At 42.3% G+C, this 20,868-nt stretch overlaps 1 protein-coding gene across 1 annotated transcript in view; it reads right to left on the reverse strand.

Annotated features, from left to right (window-relative positions):
• Nucleotides 1-3,961: 3,961 nt before the first annotated feature.
• VSIG10L2 (V-set and immunoglobulin domain containing 10 like 2) overlaps nucleotides 3,962-20,868 on the reverse strand; it is a 254,873-nt gene continuing 237,966 nt past the window's right edge. Inside the window, exons 9-11 of the mRNA XM_069221495.1 lie at nucleotides 13,955-13,979; nucleotides 6,476-6,639; nucleotides 3,962-4,074 (exon numbers count right to left, since the gene is read on the reverse strand). Coding sequence (XP_069077596.1) covers nucleotides 3,962-4,074; nucleotides 6,476-6,639; nucleotides 13,955-13,979 — 302 coding nt within the window. The remainder of the gene's footprint in view (nucleotides 4,075-6,475; nucleotides 6,640-13,954; nucleotides 13,980-20,868) is intronic.

Raw genomic sequence — 20,868 nt, forward strand, 5'->3', positions numbered from 1 at the left:
GGTGACCCCATCCCAGGTAAGTAGGGTAAGTATAGGTAAGTATTTTTTTTTATTAGGGTACTATCAGGGGCCCCACTTGGGGCCCCCTGCATGGCACAGGGTGCATTGGCCATGCTCAGGGGACACTGCTACCCTGTTCTGGCCACTTGAGTGGTGGGCATGACTCCTGTCTTTTGTAAGACAGGAGTCATGTGGCATGGATGGTTTGGCGTCAGAAAATGACGCTAGGCTGGTTAGAGGCATTTTATTTGCCTCTAATCAGCCTAATGTCATTTCTTGGTGCAAAACCCCCTTCTCTCATAACGCCACTCCCACCCGGCTAACGTCATTTTTTTTTACGCTAGCCCACCCTTTCCACCGGCTTGCCCCTCAGTGCCCTGCTGATCGACCCTTTTACTCAGTGATGAACCATGTGCTCTGGAATGGAGCTAGTAGCGCTGCCTCATCGTTTCGAAAAGGGGAAATCCAAAGGTAATTTGCTTAATGGCATTATATTCAATTTTGGTTTAAGAAGATAAGCTTTCAGTTTAGAAATAATAAATTCCTCGAAAAAATTAAAAAAATTGAGAAGTGAAATTCCAGCTGACCCATGTTTTGCTCTTGCCTCATTGGCCGTAGCACTTTCTCAGGCCATATTTGTTTTCATATCTAACTTTGAAAAGATTAGAAGGCAAGATGAACACAGTGGGTGCAGAACACCTGTAAATAAACTCTCTTAATCATGTAGAGTGCGGTCCTACTGTGTTACTCGCCAGTATAGCCTGCACAACGCAGCTCATCAACAGATTTCCTACAAAAAACCCAAGCAACCCCCTATAGTATACTTTTCTGCAAAAGTATATAATGCTAAATGTAAGTAAATACTCCTCCAAATGTTTTGTGTCTCTGTGCCATCCTGCTGCTCTAAGATTGCATCTAAGCACAATTCTGTGATATTTTGAAAAACGTTTTAGTGTTTTGGTCAATGATGATATCCTTTCAAGCTGCATATATGTTGAATGTGTGGGGGCCAGTACACCAGTTGGTATCAATGCTAACTATTTAACTATGGCCTGGCACACAGGACATCAATGATAATTACCAATTGACTGCATGCAATAATTGAGGTACCCAAACATATTAAACCTACAGATACATATGTTCCTGTTAGTGATATACTGTCCAATCTGGGAAAGCCTGACCAGGGGGCACACACTTATCCTATACTGACTTGAACGCAGCATGGGATTGCAATGTTTGTTTGCATGACTAGGGACATTTTCATGAGCATAGCTAGCTATGGGTGTATTTTATTTCTCTGTAGTTTTCACAGGATCTATATCAACGTTAATATGATTGTATCTAAATATTGGTGGTTGTGCACACCTCCTTACTAGAAATTACCCAAACAATGGTCTATTAGTGCCTTGAGGACCTTCACAATGTAATTGAAGCAGGCAGTGGAGGCTTGCCTTCAGTGTTTAATTTGTAAACTAAATAAATAAATGAATAGTACATGCAAGGGCTCAATTTTTCGGTTGAGCACTTAATCACTTTGGCTTGTTGTAAGTATTGTGTGCTTTTAACCACACCCATCTCACGCTCATCACTTTCATTCGATCCTGGGCTTGCCTTTCAAAAATCACTTGATGTCATTGGTAATTGCTTTACTTTGTCCCGCCTTGAGGCTGTTTTTGTCAAACCTTGCATACTGCTCCTGTCACATGGATAAGTGCACGATTGGCGATTTAATTCAGTGTGCGCAAACTATTTTTTTTTGCCTTTTCTCTTCATGCTGCATGGTGGCCATGGCACTCAGGGCGCAAACAGGCACAACAGCGTGATCTAGATTGGTGGTATTGAAGCATTGGTCTCATTGTTCACAGTTACCTAATCAAAGTAATTTCTTTGTGCCTTTCCCCTAAAACACTTGACATTGGTAAATGCTTTACGTAAAGCAGAAATCCTCAAAGGGAAAGCAGCTCTCCCAGCACAGCAGGAGAGCTGATACTACGATTTTCACTGCACTCGGGAAACTTGTCCCATAATGCTTTGCAAAGCACTACTTTTACAAAACAGTTTTACTCATAACTCACAGCGTGGTGGTCCTAGTGCAATGGGACCACCACCAAAATGTTCATTATGACACACTCTTTCTGTCTAGGTCATCCCTGACCCCCCCCCATGCTAGGTTAGTGGGGACCCCAAAATAATCACCTCTCCCACCATTGAGTGTCTTGTTCAGCATTCTCTGGGCTGGAACCTTTATATATATATTTTTTTTTTTTGGGAGAAGTTATGTTTTAAGGGTCTTGTTTGTAATACCATTGCTATAATCCTACTATCCATGAAAATACATAGAGCAATATGTCCTCTAGGTTCTAAATATATGGTTACTATGCATTATTTATTGCCATTTTATTTTTGTGTTGTTATGTCTTCTAGGGACTAGCTTTATAGTTATTTATATTAAAATATTCATGTCAGAGAAACCTGCCTCATAATGCTTTGCAGGGCATTACTTTTACAAAACATTTTTGCACATAACTCAGCATGTGGTGGTCCTAGGAAAATGGGTCCAACTTCAAAACATTGACCACAATGTGCTCCTTCTGTCTACAACATTTCTGTGTTCCCACTATGTTAGTGGGGACTCCAAAATAATAAACTCTCCCACCATTCACTGTCATGTAAGCATTCTCATGGTTAGATCTTTTGTTTTACAGCTGAAAGAAGTTTTGTTTCAAAGGTCTTCTTTATAATATCATTGCAGTAGGCGTACTAACCCTAACAATTGCCTCAAGGGGCTAAGTATATGGTTACACTACATTACTTTCTCCTGTTTTTTCTTGGGTTTATGCTCTCTAGCGGCTAACAATATGATTACATGACCGTGCTTCTTACAAATGATATTTCTGTTATGGTGCCCATTAGAGGCTCTTTTCAGCATAAAAGTCCAATGCCAAAAGTTTATTTCAAATAAAGGTTTAAATAATAACTGTATGTGTTTAATAATCTCTTCTTATTACCATTATGACCATAATCTTTGCCAATTTAACATCCTTATTACACTATGAATGTTTGAACACTCTTGATATGCTTGGATGACCCTTCTAGTTTATTTCTTCTCTGTGGCTGTCTTGTGTCTTTTTTGGGAGAATTGTTTTAGCCAGCCAGCAAATCTGATGGTGGGGTGGTGAAAGTGGTATTCTGTGGAAATTAGCATGGCAGATTTAAATTAGAATGCTAAATGGCAACATTTTAATTTTTTACTGCAGATAGAGGAAGAAGGTAAATGGAACTGCTTTAGTTATATGCAGGGCCACTGGAATTATATGACAGGAAAAGATGAAATTATGAGGCAGGGTTGACCAATGTATGTGTCAAGAAAAGTCTAGTTTTGATTTCACAACGCCAATAGCTCTAACTCAAGCAAATGCAAGAACTATTGCAGTAAAAATGCGTGTTGTTTTAAGGAGTCCGCCACTGATGGTGTTGAATGATAGGGTTTCTGACTGCTATAGCAATCTAGCTTTGGTTCCACATAACGCATTTCTGGTCTTTATTTCAGTCTTGGTAGGTTGTTTTCATTCTTACTTTCTTTATTTGTCACTATTTTCCTATTTTTATCTTCCTCCTTCTTTATTCGATTTTTTATCTTTCTCATACTCTGGTTTAAAGGCTGATGCTGAAAAATAAGCCCCAGTCCCTAAAATGAGGGCTGGTGTCTACAACAGGAAAACACTGGAACAAATAAAAAATTGTTTGCCTTCTATTTTTCATGAAGTATGTTGATTCTAGTTTGTAAATAACAGTGAAAGTCATGATAATTTGGTGCGCTCCCAATGTTGCATCTGCTGGGCAATTCCATTATATTCCATGTGCCTTTGTATGGAAGCAGATCCTTACTTGAGGATTCAAGATGGAGACACAGGAGTAGTCTAAGACAAGAAAGCCAGTACATTGTGTTCTTGTATATTCTTCAGGGTGACGCAGTGACAGTGATGGTGACATTCACAGGGCTGTCATCTGGAGGGACAGCTGCAGACAGCTGAGAAATTGCAGCAGCTGCAGACGTCAGCTTAGGACTCCCATCTGCAAGGAAGAAAACAGTTGAAGTCTATCTGAGTTATCCAGTCCTTACTGCTGGAGTACACCACTTCAATTAATTCACAAAACAGGGTTACATTGGAGAAGTGACTTTGTAACAACAAACACTTGTCCTGGGTAAGGTGTTAGATCCCTTCTCTTACAGTGCATGATGATAAAACCTTACATAAAAATCTGCTAAAGCTCTGGTTTTGAAACTAATGTGTTATAGACATGAATAAATTGCTTAATCACTTGGAGTATCTTGTCTTTTCTCCACTGCTTCTGAGATAGATTTGCGGTATATGATTATGGCTGGATACATACTTATAGACATTAAAGCCAGCAGTTTACATACCTACCAGGGTCTCCACAGGCTGTTGTTCAGAATATTGTGGATGTTAATATGATCCAACAAATATGGTATCCATAATATTGACTACCAAATATCGACTACCAAAATATCATAAAGGTAGGTGTATGTAGGTAGATATAGATTTACTATTCATAAGTTCACATCTATGTTTGAGGTACTTGTATGTTAAATGCAATAAAGTTACGTTTAGCTTCTTATACTTCCCTTGATGATATTTTAGTAGTTGATATCCTGGCTTTGATATGTTTGTAGAACACTAATAAATCCAAGCTATTCGGGCACCATCCTGGCTTAGCTGATAACAGGTAACATGCATTGTGCACTGTGTTTAGACCATGTTATATCCTGGAAATAAATCTACATATTTATAGCAGTAGAAATGTGTGAACCATCACTACCTAATACTATGAAACAATGGTCCTGGTAAGTGTGGGGAGTGGTGACTGCCCTTTCCAAGCTAAGAAGACAATTATGCTTTTCAACCTTTAATGCTAATTTTCTTGATGATGAACACAGCAGAGGTGGTGTATTATTTTAGTCTAGAAAAACAATTTACTAAAAATTCAAAATGACACTGATAGTACGACTCTTTTTAAGTCTCCTCTGCATTCCTCCTATCCTGACTCCACTGGATTATGAATTCAGACTCTACTCTGTTTACCAGACACAATTGACTTTTGCTCTACCTGACAGTGCACATTCCAAGGGTGCAGTAGTGCTACAGTATTAGCCTTGGATCCCTTAAGGAAGCCAAGACTAATATTGAAGAACTGTACCTGCCGGTCTGACCAGTGGGAATGTCATAATATAATGTTCCAGACGGACAGCCAAGAAAGAACATTGTAATACAACTGGAGGAGGGGTGACGCCACTGGCATGATGGTGGCGTCTGCTCCCCAGCATTGGCGGTCTCGTGGTGGGACCGTTAATGTCATAATGAGGCCCTTAGTCAGCTTTTCCAGAACAGCCCTTGATTGCTCCTTCTAGACACCACATACAACTGACTGTACTCTCCGTATGCCAATCACTCATCTTCAAGGACTTCTGATTTCAAATCCCATCCCATCCCATACACCAGTTCCTGCATCCATTCTCCTAATTTGAATGACACCTATTGCCTTTCTTCCCTCTGTTTACTCTCAATAAGACTGACTGTAGAGAATACTTTAGTATATTTTAAGAGTGGTAGCTGTTTTTTATATGGTGATTGTACTGTTAGCATGAGCTTATATTAACACACAATTGCTTGTCCCCCCCTCCTCCCAGCAGTTCTCTCTTCAACCAATCCTCACAACACTTCTTCCTTCCTCTTTGAAGACCCCTTCACTTTGAACCCATTTTTCAACTATTGATTATTGGAAATGTCTGCCTTGAATATCAACATCCCCTTAAAAATGCCATTTCATTTTCTGTTGGATTCACTGTTTGCAAACTTATTTGAATAATGGATGTATAGTTCTGCATTTTTGTATATACAATAATTCACTAATCATGTCCAGCTACTAAAAAAAGATGGTGGATCTCTGAGACCCTTCACACAATGTAGCCACTCAAATGTATAGGCATCAGATTATTTAGCCACGATTATCATATACTTATTGCTAGCATTCTCAAAAATGAACCCAAAGATGAACTGGACCAATAGATTACAATATCATTTCAGACACTGGAGATGGTTTCTCTAGATGCCTGCACAAATATTTGTGGCGTCACATCCAAAATGTTGGTTGCTGTAAGAAAACACTAATGGTACTTTTATTCAAACAACAGTTACACAATTTTTAAAACGTGGCACAACGTACAAAACTTTTAAAAAAAGAAAATGTTGAAGATCCACAACAGCAATACTAAAAAGGTTAAATATTTCTGTATAGGAAATTTTAACCAGTGAGACACTTGGTTCGGAAAATGTACTTCATCTATGCATGAAATGTTTATAATTAAAGAAGGGTACTTGAGTTTGAGTATTTTACTACTGCCTTCTTGCAGTCCTCCTGACAATAATGAAGAAACATGATATTTCAAACCTACCACTAGCAGGGCCCTCGCCTGTTGCTTCTGATCCCGAGGCTGTTGGTGGGGCTGGAGCAGGAGACGGTGCACCAGGACCTGCATTATTCTCAGAATCCTCAATGTCTGCAGCAGTTTCTGCATCCTCTGGAGAACTAATGTGTTCCCGGGCTTCAGCTGGTGCTCTGGAGGAGGTCAAAGACAAAGAAAATGTGTTCTTTATCACCATCTTAACAAATTATTTCAAGTCTATTTCCCATTTTTTAAATCAAAGTTTCTTTGTCTGAATGACTTTGCATATTCTACTAACTCAATATAAGTGGAGGGCCTCCACTTTGCTAGGTCAATGTGGCATGATGGTGATAACCCCTGAAACTCAAAATAAATTTGTATTGTGTTGTCAGGGATCGTTGGCTGTGATGTGTTGTGTGGTAAGGGGTGCATGGGCAAGAATGTGGAACATAAGGCTGAAGTGAAAGGCGGTTTGTTGGAGGTGTGAGGAGAAATGATTGGACACTTAGAGTTGCGGAGGTTTCACCGTTGTGCTGTGTGCCGAAAAGATTAAATAAATTTCCAGTACCTGATTCAAGATGGCTACTTGTGGCTCTTTGATGACTGAACCCTACATTTCCTGGCGACGAGTTGGGCCTAAAGCAGCACCTTTCCAACAGCACCATTTCATGTTCTTGCCGGCAGCATGTCTCAGCAACTGTATTGTGAGCGGCTTTACGGAAAGTACAGAAGCATTACTGTGGGAATTAGCGCCACCAGATTTTCTGTTAATGTGCTCATTTAGAATTTTTTTGATTGCACGCTGAGTTGTTTTCTGTAGTATCAGCAACCAAACACTTCTCATCAAGACTTTGGGCCTGATTACAACTTTGGAGGAGGTGTTAATCCGTCCCAAATCTGACGGATATACCACCAGCCGTATTACGAGTTCCATAGGATATAATGGACCCGTAGTACGGCTGGTGGTATATCCGTCACTTTACCGTCACTTTTGGGACAGATTAACACCTCCTCCAAAGTTGTGATCAGGCCCTTTATCTTGTGCAAATGCCCAAGCCGCAAAGATCTTACCTCGCGCTCCGACCATGAGCTTTTGCGCGTATACACCGTTTATGTGAATGTGTGAACGTGACTTTCATGGGCTCTGCTCTGCTATTTCTGGGACTGACTGCATTCTTAACGCAGCTGCCGCTATCAAATGTTCTACGCCTGCTTACAGGAAACACTTTCCATTCAGGAAGTTACTTAACAGCAATTTTTTCAATTCCTGATTTCTTATTGGTGATTTGTCTTTACTGGTTTTTTATTGGTCATGGAAAAAAGAAAAGAAAAGAAAGAAGGTTTGTCTATTAAAGCATAGAATGCCAACTTTGTACTCCATTTTCAGTATAATTTTTCTGGAAGTGACTTCATATTATTTTCTACTACAGCACACTTTCTACAATTTGTCACTATGCAAAATATAAACTGCCCAATACATTTTCTTACAGAACCTGGAGCTCAAAAGTCAAAGTGGAAACAATCATTCAAAAGCTTTGAAAGTTAGCTAATTGCAATTGATGGTTCAAAATTTAAACCAGTTAGGAACTTGGCATTACTGTATAATTGTTTAGAGTCAGAAGGTCGGTGTATTTTTGATCATTTAGCTTTTGCAACTCAGTCTATAGAAGCTGACCGGAATGTTTATGTGGAAGATGTGTGCATCTTACAAAATCATTTCAAAGGTGACACAAGTGTGATAGTGGAGAGACACAGATTTTATATAGGACTTCAATAGGCCATGAGCCAATTGATACTTAGCTAGCTGAATTGCACATTTTGATATCCACATGTGAATTTGATGGCAATATCACCTCTTATTTAAGGGATCAATTAGTAGTGAATTGTTATGACAAACAAACACAAGAGAGGTTGTTATGTTGTAGGAACCCTAGTTTGGAAGAAACATTAGTGATCGCAAGAGGCATAGAAAGATTGGTTTTAGCATCAAAAGAATTCAACAAACTCAAAAAATGGTGCAGAGGTGAAATCAGTCAATGCAGAATACCCCTACAACCAAGGTTCCACGTGGCAAGAAACAAGGTAACTGTATAGATGTGGTCCTAGTGCACACTTAGCCACTGCACAAAATGCCCAACCATTGGTAAAACCTGTGTGAAATGTAGGAAAAATGCACCTGTGTGCAAGAGCACTCAAAAGGTTGCCACGTTAGAACTTCAAGAGGAAAATTCCGACTCTAAGGTGTGCGTTGTTCACAGCAGCAACAGGGTTGTGTTGTCTATAGAAACTGTGGACAAAAAGGACAGTGGAGATCCATCATGCACAGAGTCTATAGGAAATGTAAGAGCCCAGGTCAAAGTGGATTCGGGATCTCTTATTACAATTGTTACTGATGATTTATACTACAAAGAATGGAGTTCTATGCAAATGTCACCTCCTGATGGCAACACTGTTGCAAACGGTGGGCGCAACATAGACATGATGGGCTATTCTTCTGAAAGTATACATTACAAAAACTGGTCGATTTTCACCCAAGTGTATGTGGCAAAGAGAGGCTACAATATTTTAGGGTGGAAAGACCAAGGAAGATTTTGAATGGTTTTGAAAGCAGGTACCCCTTGTCCGATCTCTCTGATAAAAATTCCTTCAGCAACACAATCTCTTCAACAACTGTTGAGAGAGCATGAGACCTTGTTTGATGACAAGTTAGGAGCAGTGTGGGGTTATGGACACAGAAAGATGCTTTATGTCACCCATAAAGTGAGGAATGGGCCTATAAGTATTCGCAATCAGTTGAAGCAGAATCTAGAAAATATGTGCGCAGAAAAAGTAATTGAGCCCATCGACTCTTTGCATTGTGGTTGCGAAAAAGAAAACAGGAGAAATTAGACTATGCACTATGATTTGAGATCATTCAACAAGAACATTTAAATTGACTGTTTCCCGTTGCCCACAATTCAAGAATTACTAGCATGTTTGAGAGACGCCAAAAAATGTTCATTCATAGATTTAAGAGCAGCTTATCATCAAGTACTGCTGGTGGAGGAATCACGATCCTTAACTGCTTTCAATACACCATTTGGAGCAATCAGGTACATAAGACTGCCACTTAAGTTGGCATCCTCTGCTTCCGTCTTCTAGAAGCTGATATTCACGCTATTTGCGGATTGTTAAAAAGTGGGATAGCTTACCAAGATGACATTCTTATCTTTGCTAAAACTACTGATGATCATATTAGGTGAGGTGCTGAGTTTTCTTGAGATGAATAGATTTAAAGTCAAGAAGGAAAAATGCATATTTTTGGTTGAAAGTCTAGATTCCTTAGGGCACCACATTCCTGGAGCAGAGCTTAGACCTAAGGTAGATCTGGTAGAAGCCATCTGAAAAAGTCCTAGGCCTGAGAACAAAGACCAATTAAAGTCACTGTTGGGGCTCTGTGAGTATTATTCTCATTTTATTGACAACTTTTCCCTCCAGACAGAACCTCTTAGGAGATTATTATGGAAGGGTCAACATTGTGTATGGGAAGAGTCTGAGATTTCAGCTTTTGAAAATTTGAAAGTTAACATCAGAAAAAGCTCCTGCTTTGCAGGCATTCAGGGGTGATGCACTATCTATTGTAACAGTAGATGCAAGTGAATTGGGTCTTGGACCTGTCCTCACACAAATGGTAGACGGTAAAGAATGTACAGTAGGTTTTCACCTCTACATGTGCAATACAGCACAATAGAAAGGAAGGTGTTGGCCTGTGTCTGGGCAACCAAGCATTTTTACACCTGTCTATGGAGAAGAACATTTGTACTGGTAACAGATCCTAAACCTCTGGTGTACTTGATGTCTGAGAATGCGCACAATAAGGTCAGTCCAAGATTGGTCAGATTACTTTCCAGAATGTATGAGTTAAATTTTATAGATAAGCATATTCGGGTGGGAAGACTTCCAGTGCTGAGTTTGTGCCCAGGTATCCCATTAAAGTCTTGCAGAGTGTTTTTATCTGAAGGTGATATTCAATGCGTTGTTGGTTTGGTTGACGGCTTAGTAGTTTTAGAGGGAACTGTCAGCAAACAGGAATGGAAGGAATATTCCGAATGTGATGAGTCTCAAAAAAAGATCATGGATCTCATTATCAGGGGTTGGCCAGAAGAAATTAAGGTGTGTGATGGTTTTCAGTCTAAGGAGAAGGATGAATTGACTATAGAAGATGGTGCAATAATGAGGGAAAATTTACTAGCGCCTCCACTGGAGCTGAGATCTAGGTAAATTGCTCTTGCTCATCAAGGACATCTTGGGACGACGGGTACTAAAAAACACATACGCATGTATTTTTGGTGGCCAGGGATGGATGCTGAAGTTGAAGTATTTGTGGGAAGTTGTTCGAGTTGTCAACAAGCAGACAAAACAGTGTGTTTGCGTAAGACACCTTTTCACCCAGTGAAATTTCCCAAAGGCCCTTGGGAAAAGCTGGGGATGGATTTTGTTGGCCCCAATGCATAACTTGAAAACTGAAACGAGGTATGTGTTAGTATTAGTAGTTTATTATTCAAAATGGGTTGAATGCAGTTTTTTGAGAGAACCAACCACTTCATCCACTATACAGTTACTGAAGGACATGTTTTGCAGGGAAGGTGTTCCCTGGAGCATAATGACCGACAACGAAGTCCAGTTTAAGTCACATATCATGCAATAATTTTTAAAGTCATATGGAATGAAGTATTTGTCTGTGGCTCTCTGTAGCCCACATGTCAATGGTATGGTGGAAAGGGTGAATAAGATGTTGAAGGAGACAATACAGTTAGCTTCCGTATCAGGTGTGGCTGTAGCAGAGAGAGGTTGTGGAGTTATCACAACACTCCATGCGCACTAACAGGAGTATCTCCTATTGTGTTATTGAAGGGCAGGTACGACTCTTGTAAATTAAGTCCCAGCTGGGTGTTGGAACACACACATAGCATGGATAGGTTACTCGATTTGGAACAGGTACACAACAAAGTAGAGAGTGACCAGTTAAAAACTAAAATGGCTTATGCAAAAGACAAAAAGGATGAAGGAAGTTCACTTTCAGGTGGGTGATGTGGTGAGAGTGAGAAGACCTGGGGGTGCCAAGAAAAATAACTCCAAGTTTTTTCCCCAAACCAAGCATTGTTAAGATCTCTAAACATGCGGTTTTGTTTGAAAATGGTAAATGGTGGAGCAAAAGAAGTGTGGTTCTGGCAGGGAAAAAAGAGGGTGAGAGAGTGGTGAAGACAAAGAAGATTCTCAAATGGAAGGATAGTGGTTGAATGAGTGGACTGAGTCTAGACAAATGGCTCCCTCAGAGGACTGTTTGTCATCGGTGCTAGGGGCAGTGGACATGTCTGGAGAGGCTAGCATTGAGGTGTGTGAGAAGCACAGTTTGGGTGTTGATGATGAGGGTTCTTTTCCGTCAAGATAAAACAGGAGAAGGGTGCATCCACTTGAATATTTGAAAGATTATGTGCTGGAATGACATGTTATTCTAAATTTGTGCATTGCCAGTCCAGAGTTGTGAGCAATATATTGGAAGTTTCAAGAAAGTTTTTCCGTAGTTACACTGTGTTTCCTGTAGTTGGTGTCTTGTGGTACATGTAGTGTTTGAGGTCTAAGTGTGTCATTTTGTCAGTCTGTGTTTGTGTTGTGTTTTTAAGGGGGAAGATGTGTTGTGTTGTCAGGGGCTTGTGGGCTGTGATGTGTTATGTGGTAAGGGGCACGTTGGCAAAAATGTAGAATGTGAGGCTTGAGCAAAAGGCGGAGTGTCGGTGGCGTGAGGAGAAATGGTTGGATGCTTGGAGTCGTGGAGGTTTCACAGGATGTCTGCTTGTGGCTCTTGATGACCGAACCCTACAGTTTGCTATCTTTTTCATAAGGTTTGAAAGGTGATGTATGGTTACTGAACAATCATGTGAGTTGTTTTAAATGATACAATTGGAGCCTAAGAAATGTGAAATCTCCATACTGAATGCTCATCTCACAATCAGATCTTTATGGCACGAACTAATGAAAGTAAGACCTGTATAACTGCATAGCAACATTTATAGGTTTAAATAGAAGGAGTTGCACACCAGGGTAAAATATACTGATAATTCTAAGATTAGAGGTGATTGAAAGAAAAAGAGAGAATGTCAGAAAGATAGAGAGATAAATACATGAATTTCCAGAGCAAGATCATCTGAGACTTTCAAAGTAGTTTTGGTTTCAAGAGAGGAAAACAAACCTGAATGGGATGATATTCTTTCCTGCTAATTTGTGTGGTTGAAACCCAACCAATATTTCTAAGATTCATACAATCCCAGGAAAACCAAACAATATATTTCACTAACTCCAGAGGCCCTACGGTAATATTTGTCTTCCTCCTGTTACTTTAGGTCAAAACAGCAAGGTGCATTGTAGACATCCATTAAAACCTACAGGAATGCCACACATTTTGTAAACTATTTCCATCTAGTGAGCTCTGTAATCATACCATTGAACATGCCACACACACTGGATATAATATTTTACAAAAATGCCCTACATTGCTACAGCGCAGGACACAATTTCTGTGACCCACAATGATTTAATAACAGGGTTGAGGAAATGGATGCGCTGCAATCAGTTGAGGATCATCGACCCAAGGATCTCAGATTTAATGTCCGCTGCCTCCCTAAGCATGTCTTTATATTTCTCCAAGCAAAAGAAATAATCTGCATTGTCACTCAAAGACTGCTGCCTCATGCTGACTGATTCCCTTACTTTACTGAGCAAACATGTTTCCATTCAGGGATAGTTTCCAACAGTACAGAGGAACTACATAGTTAATTTATAATGTGGCAGTTAGAGAACATCTTGTCTAAATGATGTCATCCCGCTTCTGCAATAACCGGTAATAGCAATAATGAGGGTTTCAAGGGCCAGATGTACCATTCTTCACAATAATGATTACCTAACTGTGATTTTTAGCAAATCGCAATTAAGTAATCGCTATTGAAATGTATGAAACTCCAGGAGTTTCATACTGTGATTCGCAAGGGAGCGCAAATAGACCTACCTCATTAATATTCATGAGGTAGGTTGCAATTTGCGACCTATGCGAATGGCTACAATCACAGGGATGGTGGCATGCTGGGCACAGCAGACCCGCATAAAGAGTAGCCCTTGGCAATCTGGTCCTTTAAAGTCAATGGTCTCCTCAAAAATAAGCTAAGCAATTGCTTGTTCCTTCTACTTACTCAAAGCCCCATGCTCACGATTCTATTGAATAACTTGCCAGCTATCTAAATGAGAATGTATGACCCATACCAGTGGCAGAGATGTGCTTTTACTGCTAGAATACATTTATTATTGAAATTTAATTTTCTCCTAGTTAAAGAGGAAGCATACTTTTTGTTTTCACTAAAACGTTACTCTCCCACAAAAATAGATAGTCTTTCTGTAAAAGAGGTACAACACAGACAAAGGATAGGATGAAAGGGAAACATTACTTATTTTACTTACGGTCTGAAGAACAAGTCATGTAACCCTGTAGAAGAGAGAAAGTGGAGCAATGTGACACCATATCAAATTCAAAAATCATATAATGCCTGAGGAACATTTTCGTAAATGTAGCATTCAACATAGCCATCAGTGCCTGAATCTGAACAAGCCCAACTGGCCTCTCGGGCAAACAACCTGTTGGGAATTTTCCTAAATACTGTTGTGTGGAAGCTGCAGCTCTATTTCCAGTCACCACCAACAGATGAGACACTCTGTTGTGGCCTCTTGTGATCAAAATGTAGATTGTCTTCCTGATGCAGTTGATCTTTGCATGCCCAACATTGATAGGCCTCATGGCTTTACTGATGCAGTAGTTTATCTGGTCTCATATGTCTGCATCATTTGTGAATCTGGCTTCCTCACTTTACCTCTTCACTGCATGACCCAAACTGTATGATACTGGCCAAATTATCATATCTCCTTGAAACATTTCAAAAAGTGGGCAGGTTGGCAAATACTTTTAACTACAATACAAAGTGCAGTATAAAACGTTAGACATTTACTAAATAAAATTTGTTTGGGAGATTGGAATAATGTAATAGTAATTGTCTGTTATAAATATCTATCATTCTATAGCACACTTTTGGTAAAAAGGTTACTTAAGCCATCAAAGTTGCTACTGTTAGCATAAATCTAGGTGCTGGTATCAGCATTCAAAAGAAAAAAATAAAACCACGTTTTAAATAACCTTTAGAGAGGATCAGTGCTAGAAAAGCTTACAATCATTAAGGGTTGTGCTGTTGTTGAAGTGGGAAGACCTAATTATTTGTTGTTGTTCACAACTGCCATCACATTCTGCCTTGCTGACATACACCAACACATAATTATCTAATGCGTTTCAATCCAACCAACCACTTGCAGAAGGCGCGCATTCAACTTGCGAGGGTGTACCAGAAAAAGGACAACAACCATCAGCCAATCTGCTTGTCGAAAAGGGAAAATGTGGTGACACAGGTGATAAGTTCAGATGTCATGAAAGGTGAAAGTGATACCCACATTGCCTATGAGCAGGACTCCAATGAGCAACAGCATACTTTTTTCCTTGTCCCTTGACAACTATGCCTCATGCTGACTTCCACCCAAGCTCCACAGGCTATGGTTCCTATCTTGAGTAGATATATGTTCTCTATACCCATTGGATATATCCACTAATGAACTAGCCCATTTGAGGAATCAGTTTTTTAAAGCACTGCTCTGAAGTGGCTATAAGCTGACACACCACCTTTATATAAAAGTCTTTAAATAAATAAACAATTGCAAAATGGAGTGGCACAAAAGCCAATTATATACTGTAGAATTTAGGGAATCTGAATGTAACTGATAAGATTATTAGATGACTGAAGTTATCATGGGTAACATATTTCAATGCACTTCAATATTTCCTTCTAAAATTGTTTAGTGCTTCCATTAAAGTAAACCAATATTTCTGCACTCAGAATGTGTTGGGTTATTCAACAATGGATCAGAGCAGTAATGTGGTTACAGGGTTAAATGGAGTCAACTACTAACCTTAGCAATCAAATATGAATACCCCAGACCAGCACCCAGGTAATTTGAAATGTGGTAATTGCTATGACAGACTACCATTTACCATTTGTAGTAAGTGGATAAAGGGGTTATGCAGCCTAACACAGCTTGTGAGTCTTGGGGTGTGGCCAAGATGGCGTTGTGAATGGACATCTCATGCTGAGGCACCTTTCCAATCCTTCCCAGCCACCACTATCCTGCACACATCCGGGGGTGACACCTTGATCTGCCGACCGAGCACTCCCGCTATGACAGGGAGCTCCCAAGGGAGGCTGGATGGCCCACAAATGACCACATAGAGAGGGAGTGGGTTACGACGGTGGCGGCATATGACGATCGACCAGTTGGAGCTGCAACCTCAGCCTCCCACCAGAGAAAGTGAGGTCCCAACGAGTGAATGCCTGCCAGAAAGGGGGCGGCTTCATCTGGCATGACTGCTTCCTTGCCCCAGAGGGAGGCCACCTGAGGCACCACGTAAACTGTGCTGCCCAGAACGAGTCTCCGATCTGAAGTGGCACAGGCGAAGCAACGGAACAGAAAGTAAGCCTGTATGGATTAGAGGAGCTTCCTGCTGGGCTTCCGCCCTGTTTTGTAGGCCTGAATAAGCTTCTTGAACAAGGTGCCTTCAGCGAGAAGAGAGAGAGTGAATGACGGCCCGAACGAGATGAGTGACTGCTGAGCTTGGATGAGCAGCCTGGATTGTTATTAAGACTAGAGCACCCTGCAAACACACGCCACAACACTGTGGCTCATACACTCCTCTGAGTCATTAAGAGGAGCACCTACAGACACTATGAGTGCAGTGAACCCCGAGTATTCACCTATGCCTGGGAGCCACCCTTCACGCAACATGGTGGACCTCCCCCTTGAGGCACAGAGACCAAAAGTGAAGTGCATCACATCCTGGCTCATGGATTGAGATCTGTCCACTGAGAATGTCTAGTAGCCTTCCTCTAAAGGAACACTGAGGTATGTCAGTGTGCATCGCATCTTAAGGTGACAGCTTATAGGGTACCCAACGGTCTCTGTTGTAAGGGTGTGTCCAGATGTACTGGGTGATAGGACGTCCTGCCCTGCACCTCACGATGACACAACAGCTTTTGCCACCGTGCAGGGACTGGGGTGGGTGTTTTTCCAAGTGGTTATCACCTTGGTACAGGGGAAGAGGGGTCAACATGGACTGCGTTCTCACCACCACCCCTTCTACTGTAGAAACAAGGGTGGCTAGAGCAGAAGCCTAAGACATTTGCTGCTCCCTGTCTGTCCGGGATGCTTCGGTGTGCCCACACTCCCTAGACATCGTGAATGACTATGGAGGTATGGTTCACCCAAAGACATCTCGGCCACCACCCCAGAAGTCAATCATGGGCATGCTAGCAGCCACCTTGCTGATCTGGCAACTAGAATGCACACTGGAGAAGCACACTGGAAAGTTTGATAAAGTCCTGCAAGCTAGATAGGACTCCAAAACCGAACTGGGGGGGATGCAATTTGAAACTGGATTGCTGCGAGCGGATCATGCCAAACTAGTAGAGCGTGTGGACAAAACACAATCCTCTCTAAACTTGATCAGACCTTCCCTGGTGTTTATGCAGGATCAACTGAAAGCTCTACACAGGGAGATGCAGGTGCTCCAGGTGAGAACTGAGCATGAAGAAGGGTGCTCCTGGTGCAGCAATATCCACTTCTTTGGCTTCTCTCAGGGATCTCAGGGCCTGAATGCTGAACTTTTTTTCTGGAAGACTGGCTGACAATGAGAGTCCTGAATGCTGGGGTCCCAAAATTCTTCTCTATCAAACAAGCACACAGGATTCTGGGCTGCCCTCTGCCTCATCCCCTTCCTCCGGGTGCTCTGTCGCACCCAGTCACTGTACTCCTACTTAACTTTAGGGTTAGAGACTTACTACTGCAAATGTTTAAAGCTAAGGGCCCTGGACCTTCAATGGGAACAATATGACCTCATACTGGGACTATACAATGGAGGTCCATAGGAGGCACAATACCTTTGGGGTGGTTAGGGCACAACTTTGCACCTTAGGAGCATTGCTGTTCCTGGCCCGCCTATGGGAGGTGGACGTCGATACAACTAACTTCTTTTCATCTCCAGAGGAGGTTTGGGTGTGGCTCTACTCCAAACGAGTAAAAGAGCAACTGATGGCACCTGGGAATGGACTACAAGGCTGGTCCAATGGCAGGCCCAGTCATTGCTTCCGCCTGCACAAATCAAGGTCCCACCCTACTGAAGAACAAACCACTCAGGAACAGGCACGGGTGGTTCCAGATGTCCCCACACGCAGCAACAACAGATTCCAAGCGTTGGCCCTTAACACTGATTTACACTCTGAACTGGGGTCCCCCGGCTAAGATGCCTTTGCAAGGGGCTCACTGAGCACATCAATGGGGTCCCCCCGCAGGGAGATGCCAGACACATGAGGTACTCCAGGTGGCGAGTGCTTAAAGGCACTGATGTGAGTGGTGGGGCCTTCTGTGGGACAGCTATAAAGGACTAGGCAATGTCACTGCTGGTGATGCAGGACTGGATGGTTATGTGCACACCAGCTGGGCCTCGACAAGGATACCTTGGGTACTGTTGCCCTGTTATCCACTGGGCTTCACCCACCCCTCAAGACACTTCTGCAAGGAAATGCTACTGTTGAAGGCATGTATTATATACAAGTTGTATTGGTTGGGACTTTGTGACATGATGTCGGTTGCCGTCCATGGCTGAGATAGGGGAGATGTTACTCAGTTACAATTCTTTTTTTTTTTTCCTAGGGGTGGGGTGGCAGGAGGTGGAGGGACACTGTCAGGTAGGCCTCGGGGGGACGCGTGGAGTGAGGGCTCCAAAAAGGTTATCGGCAAGCATGGCCACCATATTTAGCGTTCTAAACTGGAATATCCAGGTTGGTCATGGCGACCCCGGCACAGTGGCACAGAATGTACGAGTACCTTAGGCGCAGCCAAATCCATATTGCATGTCTCCAAGTGACGTGCCTAACTAAGGCAGAGTTCGAAAAAGTCAGCAAGCCCTGGAGTAGGCAGATTATTGGAACCAAGTACTCGTATATGCTCAGGGGTTCTGTTATGGGTGTCCTCAGCGGTGCCCTTGGTGAAGAACTGGATGGTGGTTGACATAGGCAGCCATTACATGATACTGGAGGGGACGATGTGTTTGTCCAGTACTACGAACAGTTGTACTTTCCCCCACCAGAGCCCTCCCTAAATCGACTGGAGGATTACCTGTGTGAAGTAGCACTTCCCGATCTTACTCTGCTGCAGCTGTTTGAATTAGAGGAACCACTACAAATAGGGGAGATCAAAATGGTGATCCGCCAAATGGCCTGTGGCAAGACCCCTGGCACAGATGGGCTCCACGTAGACTGCTATGCTATGTTTAGTGCTACCCTTGCCCATAGACTGCTGGAGATTTACCATGAAGCCCATCGCTAAGGCACAATCCCGAAGTCTCTTCAGGAACCCTCATAGTAGTACTACCAAAGCCTGGCAGAGACCCAGTTGAGGTGAGCTCCTAGTGCCATCTATAAATGTTAAAGATTAATTATAAGATACTAAGCAAGGTACTTGTCAATAGGCTGCTTCCAAAACTTGGCTTACTAGTCCACCCAGATCAGTGAGGATTTCTTCCCCAGCAAGCAACCCACCATAACACGTGTCAATTGTGTCACATCATGGGTTCAGTGGAAGAGACAACTGACCTCCCGGTGGCGGTCTCCTTAGACTTTGAAAAATTGTTTGATATGCTTGTTTGGCCATATTTTCTCCAGGGGTTGGAGGTCATGTGGATAGGTGGAGAGGTCCTCCATTGGGTCAATTTGTTATATACAGAACAGTGGGAGTGGGTACTCACTGGACGTCAAATATCATGTCAATTCACCATAGGAATGGGGACCCATCAGGGTTGCTCTCTTTCACCTATAATTTTTACACTGGCCATGGAGCCCCTAGCCGCTATGCTGTGCAATAGGGGCCCTGATTCAGGCATCCAGATTGGTGCGGACTGGCACACCGTCTCACTATACGTGGATATTATGATAGTTTATTTGGGGGATCACATGAGCACACTTCCTGCCCTCTATGATATACTAAATCTTTCTGGTTACATAACAGGCCTTAGGGTGAACTGGGGCAAAGCCTGTATTTTCCCATTACGCTGCATGGAACACAAGCTCTGAGACGCTATGAGACTAGGGTGATTCCCATGGAGTTTTGAAACCTTCTATTACCTAGGAGCGAATATCTATCATAAAGCTAGGGATCCCCTAGATGGAAATCATGGACTGGCCCTGACATTGATCCGGCAATCCATGAATTTTTGGAAGCAGCTGCCTCTATTGCCTATAGGACGTGCCTCAATTGCCAAGATGTTTGTTCTCTTGCAACTTTTGTATTTTGTGCAACGCTACCGGTCGAGCCAGCTGGAGCCTTTTTTAAGGCTCTGAGAGGCCTAGAATACGATTTAATATGGGCATCTGCCCGAAACAGAAGTTTTGATTTCATTGTTTTAGTGTCAAATGTGAAGGGGGGGTCTACGATTACTAGACCTCACATCTGACAGCGGTGCAACCACAATGCCTATGCGGTGGATAGCTAGAGAAAGAATGGGGACAGGTCTGTGAAGGCAGACCTTGGTGGTGTGGGTGTGTTGAACTGGCTGCAAATGCCTAGGGGGGTCTGGCTAAAGTACTGGGCCGACCTACGCACATAGCCAAACTAGTCTGGACTAGACATATTCAACCTCAATGTGAATGGGTCCCCTATGCACTGCAGCTTTCCCTTTGAGGCATGTCTCCCACAAGAGTATTGCTCGAGGTACATGATTTGGCACTATGGCAAGAGGCGGGGATAGCACATGTGGGCGACTTGCATAGTGATGGTACCTTACACTCATCCCAAGACCTGCACAGCCTCTTCCTCACAAACAATGCACTTGTGCTGGTTCTCAGAAACACATAATTGGATGGACAAGATAAACTAGAGTTGCACCTGGGGCTACAGTGCTTCCTCACGCACAGGATAGCCCACAAGGCGGTATCAGTACTATTCGCTGTGTTGCAGGTGAGAGGCATGCACCACACGTTTAGCAGTAAAAATAGATAGGACGATTGCCTAGGTTCAGAACTGACCACCACGCAGTGAGTGATGGTATCAGAGCACATAAAGAATGTATTGCGAAATCCACACCTGAAATGTACACATTTAAACACTTGCATCAAACGTATTTTAAGCTGCACTGTATGCATGAGATGGTCTCGTCGAACTGCCCATGATGCAGTAATCTTGACACCACTTTTATATACATGGTCTGGTAGTGCTCGCTGCTTGCACAT

Source organism: Pleurodeles waltl, chromosome 3_1 (genome assembly GCF_031143425.1).
Source record: "Pleurodeles waltl isolate 20211129_DDA chromosome 3_1, aPleWal1.hap1.20221129, whole genome shotgun sequence".
Taxonomy (NCBI): domain Eukaryota; kingdom Metazoa; phylum Chordata; class Amphibia; order Caudata; family Salamandridae; genus Pleurodeles; species Pleurodeles waltl.